This window comes from Protopterus annectens, chromosome 7.part0 (assembly GCF_019279795.1).
Source record: "Protopterus annectens isolate FY-2018-M chromosome 7.part0, PAN1.0, whole genome shotgun sequence".
Taxonomy (NCBI): domain Eukaryota; kingdom Metazoa; phylum Chordata; order Ceratodontiformes; family Protopteridae; genus Protopterus; species Protopterus annectens.
Genome location: NC_056739.1, coordinates 168,405,556 through 168,417,893, shown reverse-complemented (window position 1 = coordinate 168,417,893; position 12,338 = coordinate 168,405,556). Strand labels below are relative to the sequence as shown.

The window sequence follows — 12,338 nt, the reverse complement described above, 5'->3', positions numbered from 1 at the left end:
TGGGATTATTAAGGAATTATTTGATGTGCATTGTCTAGTGTTTGTTGCTGTACATAAAACAAATGATACTGAACAGTCTCGTGTTGATCAGGATCTGGCACAGGAGTGGGTAAGGAGAGGTGAATTTAAACTAAAAGATAAAAGGTTAAGATTAGCAGTAAAATGTTGGTATACTAAGTCCAGGGAACATGTGCGAGAAATGGACAAATGCAGGTTCTGTAAAATAGAAATGGAAACAGTCATGCATCTAATGCTGGGTGTGATACACTAATGCCAGAGGACCTGTATGCTGAAAGGCATAATAATGTGGCAGGATGACTACATCGGGGATTATGCAAACATTAGATTACCGAAGTAGCTCAGAAGCATTGGAAACATAAGCCACAAAGCGTTATACAGAATGATGACGTTTTTATCACATGGGATCACCCATTACCAATGGGTCAAAAAACAGACATGAGAAAACCAGTTATAGTGGTCCATGAAAAGACAAAAGCAGCATTGATCATTGAAATTGCTGCACCCAGTGATTAGCGTTGAGTACAGAGAGACGGTCAAAAAATACCAGTATTTGCTGGCATTGAGAACATTGTGGAAGGGTACCCAGTTCCAATAGTAGTAGAAGCAATGTGTCTTTATAAAAAAGAATTTTCAGTCATATTTAGATACATTACTGATGCATGTAACTCCTTATGAACTGCAGGAGGAGTCAGTTCTGGGCACAATGTGGGTGCTGCAAAGAGCACTTTTGGCTAACTGAAACAATGGCTATTTCATTAACTTTAATCATACTTTGACTTAAGAATGGGGTCCATTCCCTTGATGGTATTAGAAACCCAATAGACCTGGAGAAATTAAACAGACTGTACATACATCACACACGTGAATATTGTATGTTAATCTCTTTCATGTAGATAGGCATATGTTTGTGCCCAAGGCACTTTGCTGGTTTCATATCTGTTTGTGTACAAATAGTTGAGCTTCGCAGTTTACAGTTTGTGTCCTTTTTACCTCCACAGTGTAGTCTTTCACTGCACTACTATACACCACAAATGACTGCATAGTAATTTTGGTGCATTTTTCATTTTGTGAAGCATCAAAAGTGGGTGCTGTCTGTACAGCTGAACAAAAGCTTTTTTTTGTCTTGTGAATTGATTGGTTGGTGGGTCTATGTATAATGCATATAATATATTAATATTAAAAAAAAATATATATATATATATATATATATATATATATATATATATGCACACGCACACACACACACGTATGTGTGTGTGTAAAATATAGGGTGGTGTGACACTGCATTGGCACAGGTGACTGGTAACCAGCTGAGTGGCAGGGACCACTCTGAATAGAAAATCGGTACATATGTCAGACTGCAGTGTCGAGTGTTTAAAACATTGTCTTGATCAGTAATACTTAAACTGTTTTATTTAAAGCTTGGGGTGTAGCTTTTATGATAGTTACAGCATACACTCCATTCCTTGCAGGTTAGCTCTGTAGACGAGCCTAACATTTGTTGTGTTTGAGTTAAATTAAAGCCATTTTATTGTTGAAGTTACTTAAAGCATTATTGGTTCCTAATGCATCTGTGATCAGTATTGGTGACAACGTTTATTTGTCTAGTGTACACTGCAGCTTTATAACAAAACCCTGCCTGAGAAATGTACAAAGTCCGTTTTGTTCTTATAAGCGTATGTATTCTTTTGTGTGATCATGTGTATAAAGCTGTAACACCCAATGTAAAAAAGAAGTGTTAGTTGAAATGTTTGTCCCTTTTTCAGTATTAATGTAAATAAATGTAAACTCCACAGACCCTCATAACCTTTCTCATTCATGTTACAGCATGAACAGATTGCTTTATTTTGTGTGTAAATTTCCAGTGCAGTCGCATTAAGTACGGACTTGTCTGCCCTTTAGGACCGTGTTCTTTTGCCCACTGTTTCGAAATGTACTGATGTATACAAATTCTTAACCATAATTAGCATAGTGTGTTTTAACTAATTATCTTGGCTTATAGGACATAATGTGCTGCAACTAAGCATTGTAGGCATGTCATTGCGATAAGTGCTGTTTTTTTAAGGGCATATGTTTACAAAACTAGCAGTTTCAAGGGCAGTTTTCATGCATCTCAACATTCCAGTTAGCTTGTAAAGGAGTTGGTTCTGATTTGCATTTCACAGAGAAGTAACTGTGTTATGACACTGTTCTGATAAAAAGGAAATATTAACACTACACTTTATTCATTGTTGACAGATTAGTTTGCTTTGCACCATGCACTGCAATAAAGGTTTTCATTTTTCCTTTTGAGATTTGGTTACATGGGGATGTGCTTTCTGTTTGACTGTATCCTGCTTTGATGAAGGAAATAGCTTCTCAGCCTTTCAGTTAAGATCACGTATAGAAGCTTGAATAACATAGGACTTCATTTCCACAGCTTTAGTAAGATGCAGTAAAGGAAGTATATTGGATTGTAAATATATTTTATATGCATGACTTTATAATGGGTAGCAGTCACCAGATGGTATTTGAGACAAAAGGTCTGTCTTGGGTGAGCACTTGCCTTAACTGATGACCATTTAGTTGAGAAACTGCTAGCTAAATATTGCTTTGTCATAGATGTTTTTTCAAATGTTTTTTATACTGTGTTCATCAGGATAGCTCTGCATACCTGAAGTTACTTTCTTTCTCACCTGGGCTATCCTGACATCTTTTAGTTAAGGTGTTTTTAAGTAGAGTAGCTTGTGAATGGAGTGCCTCATTTGAGGTCTGACAGAGCTACAGAAGAGTGTCAGATTCTAAATTTTACATGGTTTTATGTGCCGTTCATAAAATTGATTCAGCTAGAGTAATTTTTTTTTGTTTCATGCCGACAGCTACTAGTGTCATTAGCTGTGTAGTTAATGCCATTGTCATTCCCGGTTCAACTGAGACGAGATGGACGTCACCTGGTGGAGTGCCTTCCCAGGCAGTGGGGAAGATTTTTCTGGTTGAGATTTCTTGTGTCCCACAATGGCTGTGCTGTGGATATACGGCCCTGCTGCCACTCTGCACATCTTTAAGTGTTTTCCCTTTCCTTCTCGGTGCATGATGGGTATCCCTTACCCTATCCTATCATATATATCTAGCTTGTTAATCAGTCCTGGGTCACTAGAGCTCAGAGGAGAGTACTTCTGTATGTGTCTTAGTTTTATGCTAGCAGTATTTCTGATATCTTGACTTTTGGTCAGTCACTTCACCATGACTGTTTCTTTTGTCTTTATTGAAGGGTTGACTGCTGTCTGTATGTAGCTCGGCGATTAGATGCAGAAAAGGCAGAGAAGAAGCTGCTTTGGAATTTAGCATTTCGGATGCTGACTTGCGGGCGGACAGATCTTGTGAAACCTGCTGTTGCTCTTCTTGGACCCACTGGCCTGGATACCACAGACGAACAGGTAAGAAGTGGAACATACACTGGAGTCTGGGGAATTCGGCAGCTAAAATTCAAGTTGCACATTGTGTTGTTGAACAGCTGAGATGAATTTTTATATGAAGTCCAGTTGTTTCAAATTCTGATATTGGTGACATTAGGAAATGGTTGCATTCTCTTACTTAGGTTTTGTTGGCCATGTATTGAATGTGACTATAAATTGCTGTACTAAGTGTCACATACTTTAAAAGATCATCATCTTCTTTCGGCTGTTCCCATTAGGGGTCGCCACAGCGGATCACCTGTTTCCATTTCTTCCTGTCCTCTGCATCTTGCTCTGTCACACCAACCCACCTGCATGTCCTCTCTCACCACATCCATAAACCTTATCTTAGGCCTTCCTCTTTTCCTGTTACCTGGTAGCTTCATCCTTGGCATCTTTTTCCCAATATACTCAGCATCCCTCCTCAGCACATGTCCAAACCAATGTAATCTTGCCTGTCTGGCTTTGTCTCCAAACCTTCCAACCTGAGCTAACCCTCTAATATACTTATTCCTAATCCTGTCCACCCTCACTCTCATCACACCCAGTGCAAATCTTAACATCTTTAACTCTGCCACATCCAGCTCAAACTCCTGCCTTTTTGTCAGTGCCACTGTCTCCAACCCATATGACATAACATAGCTGGTCTCACTACACTCTTGTAGACCTTCTCTTTCACTCTTACAGGTACTAGTCTGTCACAAATCACTCCTGACACTCTTCTCCACCCACTCCATCCTGTCTGTACTCTCTCTTCTTCACCTCTCTTCCACACTCTCACTGTTACTTTGAACTATTGACCCCAAGTATTTAAACTCATCCTCCTTCGCCACCTCTACTCCTTGTATCCTCACCATTCCTCTATCCTCCCTCTCATTCACACACACAAATTCTGTCTTAGTCCTGCTGACCTTCATTCCTCTTCTCTCCAGGGTCTCCTCCACCTGTTCCCTACTCACTACAGATCACAATGTCATCTGCAAACATCGTAGTCCACGGGGACTCCTGTCTGATCTCATCTGTCAACCTGTCCATCACCATTGCAAATAAGAAAGGGCTCAGAGCTGATCCTTGATGCAACCCCACCTCCACCTTAAACACATCTGTCACTCCCACCGCAGACCTCACCGCTTTCACACTACCCTCATACATATCCTGTACCACTCTTACATACTTCTCTGACACTCTGACTTCCTCATACAATACCACAACTCCTCTGTAGGCACCCTGTCATATGCTTTCTCTAAGTCTACAAAAATACAACGCAACTCCTTCTGACATTCTCTGTACTTCTCCATCAACACTCTCCGAGCAAACATCGCATCTGTAGTGCTCTTTCCTGGCATGAAACCATACTGCTGATCACTAATCCACCTCCCTTCTTAACCTAGCTTCCACTACTCTTTCCCATAACTTCATGGTGTGACTGATCAATTTAATACCTCTGTAGTTAACTACAGCCTGCACATCACCTTTATTCTTAAAAATCGGTACCAAAACACTTTTCTCCATTCCTCAGGCATCCTCTCACTTTTTAAGATTTCATTAAACAATGTGGTTAAAAACTCCACTGCCACTTCATCTAAACACCTCCATGCTTCCACAGGTATGTCATCTGGGCCAACAGCCTTTCCATTCTTCATTCTCTTCATAGCTATCCGTACTTCCTCCTTGCTAATCCATTGTACTTCGATTTTAAAGATGAAAACAAAATTTCTCAAACAGCAGTTTATGACAAGTCATATTGCAAAGCACATAACTTGACATGAAGCTGTGAATCTTTTATAGCATTTTTTTTTTTCAATTTCTTGTTCATTTTTGTTGATGGGCATTGTATTATAATTAAATTTGTCAGAAGGGAGTTTTTCTACAAGGGTTCATTTAGCACTGATCCCACACTGCAGTTTAATGTCTTCAAAGCTTGTAAGAGGGTGGGGAAAGGGTGAAAATATGCAAGATTCTAGTAGCTTTACTCAGTTTTCTAAATTGCTATCTTTTTTTGTTTTATGTCGTATACTTTTTCACTCAGTTGCATTCTTTTGTTGGTTCACAAGAAATGCATTGTGCTGTGCTGTAAGATGGATATGACTGAGATGAATCTCATGCCAGGTTACAATAAGTTTCCAAAATTCTCCTGAATGTTATTGTATTATTGCTCTGAAATCTACTTTATTGGCTTCTTATGAATACAGGTATTTAAAAAGAAGTTTCACAATTTGGGTAAAAGGTACAGTTTCTTAAAATACAATATGAGCAGCTGTTTTTGAAATGCCATTTCTTATATGGAAAATGGAAATATGGTGCTTCATAAAGCACGCACTTCTGCCTAACATTAATCAGGGCTGTGTCTAGATCAGTTACCACTCTGGGCAATCTCCCATTTGCCCCCTCCCCCACAGCCACCCTCAACCAAAGGTTAAGGTCCAAAAATAACTGCAAAGTGAGAAAAAAAATAGTAATAATTTGCTGTTTCAGAAACTGCAAAGAAGACCAAAGCTAGCTCCTTGTTGCAGTTAGTAAAAAAGCACGACTGTAAACATGAACCAAAAACCACACTGCAAGCAAGTCATTTAGCAGCCATAATTGAAACCCTTATGACTGCCAGTATTGTACCATGCCAAGTTGTGCTACATACCAGCTTGCACCTAGTGTAGCTGCCCCTTCACTAAAGCCTAGCTGTGGTGGTCTGCTTTGTGCCTGCACATTTCTGAGAGTGGTGCCCTCTGAAGAGGTCAACCCAAACTTTGAAGCTGTAGTATCTTATGAATTCTGAACTGGTGTGATACAGTGATGCACACAGGTGAGTGCTGTAATGGGATTTGTAAAGCATCCAATGAATGCCAAGTCATTTTATAAACCCAGAAAAAACTTTAAAGGTTTGAAAGTTTCCTCATAGACTGGTGCAGAGTAACAGTGACTTTGGCTGATATGGGCTAGGTAGGTTAAAGAATCTCCTACCTGTCTGATCCATTCTTAAAATCCATTATTTCCCCTCCTGTATTTCCAAGGTACTTGTTTATTTGCCATTTACTCTTTTTTTGTGAAATACATTTCTGTATATTTCCCGACACATCCCTTAGTATTTTCCTTCAAATTAGTCCCGTTTTTTAACTGATCTGTCTCTGGTGCCCTTCACTTTGCTGTTGATGCCATACGTGTTGAGCTCTTGCCATTCTCTGACCATATGGTTTGTTGTACTGAGACTGTGCAAGTTTTGCTGCCCTTCTCTTTGTACTGCTTTTGTGGTCATCTTCTCAGTTTCACTGGCCCACCCTCTTCAACGCTGTGCACTTTTTATTTTGCGTCTCTTATTTCCCTGCATCTGTTTCATTATCCTTGTCTATAGATACGTTTTCTTGTCTTTAGATCAGTTTTGTAGCCCTTCTTGTCTTTAGATCAGTTTTGTTGCCCTTCTTGTCTTTAGATCAGTTGTGTTGCCCTCCTGTGTGGACCAATTTGACTGCTGTTCTTTCTATGCTACTCTTGTTGCCATTCCCCATGTGTACCTGTGCCATTCCCCATGTGTACCTGTTTTTGTTGCCATTCCCCATGTGTACCTGTTTTTGTTGCCTTTCTCGGGATACTACTGCTGTTACTTCTGTGCACTTCATTTGTTACTCTGCTCTGCACCAATTTTGCTCTCCATTCTGTGTAGTTTTGGTACCCTCTCGCATGCACCCAGTTTGCTTCCCTCCTCTGTACACCGGTTTTATTGCACCCACTGTTTGAACTGCTTCTGCTTGTATCCTTGCAGGATTTGTTCAGGACTACGCAGAATGACATTAGTCAGTACAGGGTATTGCTAGATGTCTTTTTGTAAGTAGGGTAGTAGGGCAATAACTTAGTTTACCTTTTTTTTCCCCCAATGTTCTGTCATACTGCTTGGTCCCCTTTAAGTCATCAGATAGAATTACCTGGGCTGTACCTGCAAATGGTCTGTTGTGATCAATGTAATACCCCAGTCAACAAATTACAAAATTACTGCATATTCTTCCCCTCTGTTTGTTTACTGGTGTCCCGTTTGGTTCCATATTTTCTTTTCTGCAGTGAATTTATGCTGTCATACTTTCACATTTGATAATTCTGTCATGTCAGTTGTACTCCAGTGGTCAGCAATCTTTCATCTGAGCATATTCCATTTACTGTGCCCCCTGTCTTGTTGTCCAGCTAATGTTATCTGGCTACTACGCTGGGACACAGTTTGCCCATTAGTGACATTTTCTTTGGCATTTAAGGTGCCTTTCCAAACTCAGTCACTCATTACTCAGGTCTTTACTGATCGGGCAACCTGGGTTTAGCATTAGAAAATACTAGACTTGTCTGGTATGATCTTTCTGTTACGAATAGTGCAGCCCTCCGCTACACACACCACACACACTTGACTTCACATTCTAAAATGCTTTCGTCCTACACTAATTCAGTGATTTCTCAAACTACTGAGGTGAAACTGACAGGCTAACAGTTTTCAGTGTTGGTCTTCCTCTCAGTTATATAGAGTATTATATCCATGTTTGTCCTAAAGTGTTAAAAGGACTTTTTGTATTAATTGGTAAAAAGTTAACTCTCACTACAAGAGTTCCAAAAATTAATTCCAAGGTATATCCTATCATGTGCTACTGTATCGATATTTCCTTATTGGAGTGCTTTCAGGAGCTTTTCATCTGTGACTTAGTTTTCTAAGTGCTGTATTCTTTGCTGTAATGTTATGTCCCCTCATTTGACTACTGCAGTTCATTTTTGTACATTTGTTCACACTTTGTTTCTTTAGCAGTTTTGATGTAGCCTTATTCTGCCATACTCACCACCAGTATATGCTTGTTTAGACCTTTTCCCGTAGCACTGTCTCATTTTGTGGGTTTGCCAACCAGAAGTCCTCGATCGTCACTGCTGATCGGACAGCAAGTAGTTTCAAACCCATTGTGTAGGTCTGAGGTTGTTTTTCCCTTCCATTTGAGACTGCTGTTTTTATGCTGGATCTAGTTCAATATTTCTGATACTTCACTGTTGTAGGATATCCAACAATGTTCCTGTTTTTTTGTTGTGACTACAATCGAAGGTGCTGCCTTAATGTCTGGAATGTTAATTCCACAAAGCAGTACCTCTGCTTTCTCTGGCACTCTCAGGATAACAAGGTTTAATTTGTTAGGCATTTCGAAATTCTGGGGTATTTTTTTCCTTGTGAGATGCAAATATGTGGGGATAAGAGTAAGTACAAGTGCCAGGGGGCTTGACACCTGGGGAGATGGGGGTAGGGGGGATCCCCCACAAGCATCTGTTGGTGAAGTTAAATTTAACTCTGCTTACAGTTTCAGCATAATGTGTTTTGGTGTTCTGAAACAAACCAACTTGCATTTTCTCATCTCTGGTTATGAGTTGGGGGGGAGGAGGTTGTGAGAACCCACCATGTTATTTAAGCAGAAACTTTCAGGCCCCAGCATAGCCCACAGTACTTTGTCTCCTCTGCATTTGCACATTTGTCCCTTTTGATCCCTTCACTTAAGGTGTACACCTGTTCATGTTTCATCAGTTACCTTCTAGACAACATACCCTGATGTACTTCATGGTCATAGCTATGTTCCACATTTCTGTTAGATCTGTGACATCAGACATTATTACTGTGCAATAGCCATTAGTTTAATCTAGTCTGCGACTACTGGCTTTCATCAACTTTTCTCCTATATCGTTCCCCTTTTTGTGACATTGACATGTATAGTGTTTGTCTATCCCCCCCCCCCCCCATTTAACCTTGGGGGTTGCAGGTAGCTGCTTGTCTTGATGGGAAATGTGGAAGATGTCCTTGCTTATTCGTACATGCTTTCATTTTGCCATTTCACTAATGAAACACATCTCACTTAAGAGCCTGATTTCTCTCCCAGGCATTTGCAATCAATCATTATAGTGCATGGACTTGCATTACTCCAAGTGGGTCCATAGGTATTACAGTAATAATTTTGTAGGCGAATACTAGGCTTAACTGCCTTGAGGTGCCATTTTTAAGTCTACTCAGTAAACCACAGACAAAATCAAACCCTGTACCTTGTGTCTGAGGTGAAGGCCTTGACTGTTATGCAAAACGCAGTTTAATGGCAGACATTGGAGTTTCAGATTTCCAACCCTTCAGAAGGTGTATAGGTTTTGTACACAAAGCTAGCTGCCCTTGTAGGCCATTTTAAGCTTGACTAATTTCCTTTCACAGGTGAGAATCAAATCCTGTACCTTGTCTCTGTGAGGTAAACACCTTCACCATTATGCCAGTTTGCGTGACCTCATTGTGTGAGGCATTATCTTAGATTATTTGTCCCCATATGGAGTTTGATATGAACATTCCTACATAATGTTTATCCTGTGGTTAGTCGCACAAGCCATGCAGGCCCACTTATTCCTTCCAGTTTTGACTCTCCTCTTAATGTTTCAAGCCCCCAGCTGATGATACTCCATTCTCCTGCTCGATTTGCCAATCTGCTTCCCCTTCTTAAATGGCCATCTGAGTCCTGATTGTCCTCTGACCCCTTTGAGGAATTCATGCATGTCAGAACAGTGTAACAGTTTGAGAGGGGCATTTGGATAGCTGTATTTCATATCCTCCAGTCTAGCCTGCTTGCAACATAGTTCAGAACTTTCTCCTTCTTGACCAGGAGGTGTAGCCAGGATTTCTGAAAATGTACACCATTATCCAGAATGTAATCATCCCCCAGCCCTGGACAGCACATGATTCTGGATAATATATACTTTGAATAATTGTATAATTTGCATGTATAAATATATAGGGTGGGTGTGTGTGGTTACACATGTGTGTCAAGTGGATAAAATTAGAATTGCATTGCTTCTAAGCAACCTACGACAGAAAACATGTTTTGTGTTCTGCGAGACATGCCACAGCTGTGTGTTGCAGGTTTAAACAAGGTATACTTCTGCTTTGTAAACAAAATGACATTATGGAACATTATGGAACATTATTTCATGTTTTTAATTCTTCTAGTTAAGTAATCTGTCTTAGCAGTTTGCTCTTGCTTTTATTGCAAATTCTGTAATAAATGGAGTATTGTTTGTTGCAGCATAAACTCCTGGGAAATCTGCTCAGAGTTCAGAGAACCTTCTGAAATTTAACAGTCTGAGCTTTCACTAGTTTAATGTCTGCATGATGTTGCTGTTATTTTAGCCATATGAATTGTGATTGAAAGAATATCTCAGTAGGTACCACCTAAGCTGAGAGTATTTTGGATGTTTATAAATTTAGTCTTGCTCCACCCGTTTAAGTGTGTGTTACATTTGCTTTGCAGAGTTTCACTCATCTGCTTATCTTTTCGGACAATAAAATGTGTTGCCGCAACATAATTTTATGTTTCGTGAATATACTTGAAGGTGTCCACTTTTCAGAGGTAGTGGACAAACTGATAGGAAACTAGGCCTGTTATACATTATTATATTTACAGATTTTATTTTGTGCTGTTCTGCTCGAGTTTGAAACCAGCATCTGCTGCGAGTATCCGGCACTGCCCACCCAATACCCCCCTTTCATCTTCTGCTGGACTTCATAGTTGGTTCCATATAGGATAACCAGGTGGAACTGGTACAATTTTACATTTATTACACTTGGCAGACACTGTGGAGATGAATTTCTAGTGTGGCACCAGTTTTGAGAGAGTGACTTTTTTCCTCTGTATGCTCCGCAGGTGCAGTATTCCCTGACATTAAGTGCATCTTTTCCGATCCCTTCAAGTCCAGGCTTTGCAGCTTTCCATTTTTCCTTGGAAAGCTTTTTCTTTCTCTGGATGACCTGTTGGCAACCAGAGTCTGTCCCAATGTTCAGAACACTGCCTGTACAAATGGATGCTTTGGGCTAACAAGGCAGTAGGTAATGTTTTTTTAAAAAGCAAAACTATCTTTATGCTGCTGATGATGTTTTCTCATTTTGCAGGATTCCTTAACAGAGGATGGTTGTAACTTAACTAGAATGTCCTGAAAAGGGAAGGCAGAGCTTTTAAGCAAGTTAGTTGATTTGTTTCATCTGCCAGATTCTGTTGCATAAAGCTTTGTACTCTGTTTCCATGAGATGTTATTGAGACAGCTGAATGTAACACTGCTACTGATGAAGCAACATTCAGCGCATTTCCTGTTTTCTCTGTTTAGGGAATGACGCCATTGATGTATGCGTGTGTTAGTGGAGATGAAGCAATGGTGCAAGTTCTGCTTGATTCTGGGGCTTCTGTCGACATTCAGGTAAGTAGGAACCTTATTTTTGAAAACATTTAGTTTTTGTGCTTGTGTGTACACTTCCGTGTGCATGTGTGTGTACTTGCATCATTGGGAATGCACATTCATCTTTTTGTGTGTACTTGTACCGTACATTCAGAAGTACTTTTTTTTGTTTTTCTGATTTATGTACAGTTGGATAAAACCAACTGTAGCACTTCATAGAAAATATAAAATTTCTCTGGTGCTTTTACTACCAAGCTGTACTAGTAAAAGTCTGAATTAAAGATAACTCGTGCAAGCCTTTTCAGAAGCGGTGAAACAGTACAGACGTTGTCCTTTGAACTTTTAATGCAGTGGGCACCATGCAGGTTGGTGGCATTGTCTCAAAATGTAGCACCTTAAACACACTCCCTTCTGGTTTGTTACTGAAAGAGCTGGCACTGCTCCATTGGCCCATTGGGTATGGGAAAGGGACATTGCCCAGCCAGTGTGTACTCACGGGTGGAGGTGGTAGTACACCGAGCTGGCACAGAGCATTGTTGTACACACAGATGTGCTCATTTAGTGAACAAATTAGGGCTAGATAGACATGTATATGGATAAAGGTGCTGTCACTCTACTTGGCTGATATTACTTGCTGATACTGATACAGATCTAATCTCAGTCACTTAGAATACACCATTATTT

General features: G+C 40.1%; 1 protein-coding gene across 2 annotated transcripts in view; it reads left to right on the top strand.

The window, feature by feature from the left end:
• LOC122806315 (ankyrin repeat and BTB/POZ domain-containing protein BTBD11-like) overlaps nt 1-12,338 on the top strand; it is a 164,067-nt gene that overhangs the window by 67,214 nt on the left and 84,515 nt on the right. For both annotated transcript variants that reach the window (XM_044076631.1, XM_044076632.1), the window contains exons 6-7: nt 3,272-3,437; nt 11,586-11,675. In XM_044076631.1, the coding sequence (XP_043932566.1) occupies nt 3,272-3,437; nt 11,586-11,675 (256 nt within the window). The remainder of the gene's footprint in view (nt 1-3,271; nt 3,438-11,585; nt 11,676-12,338) is intronic.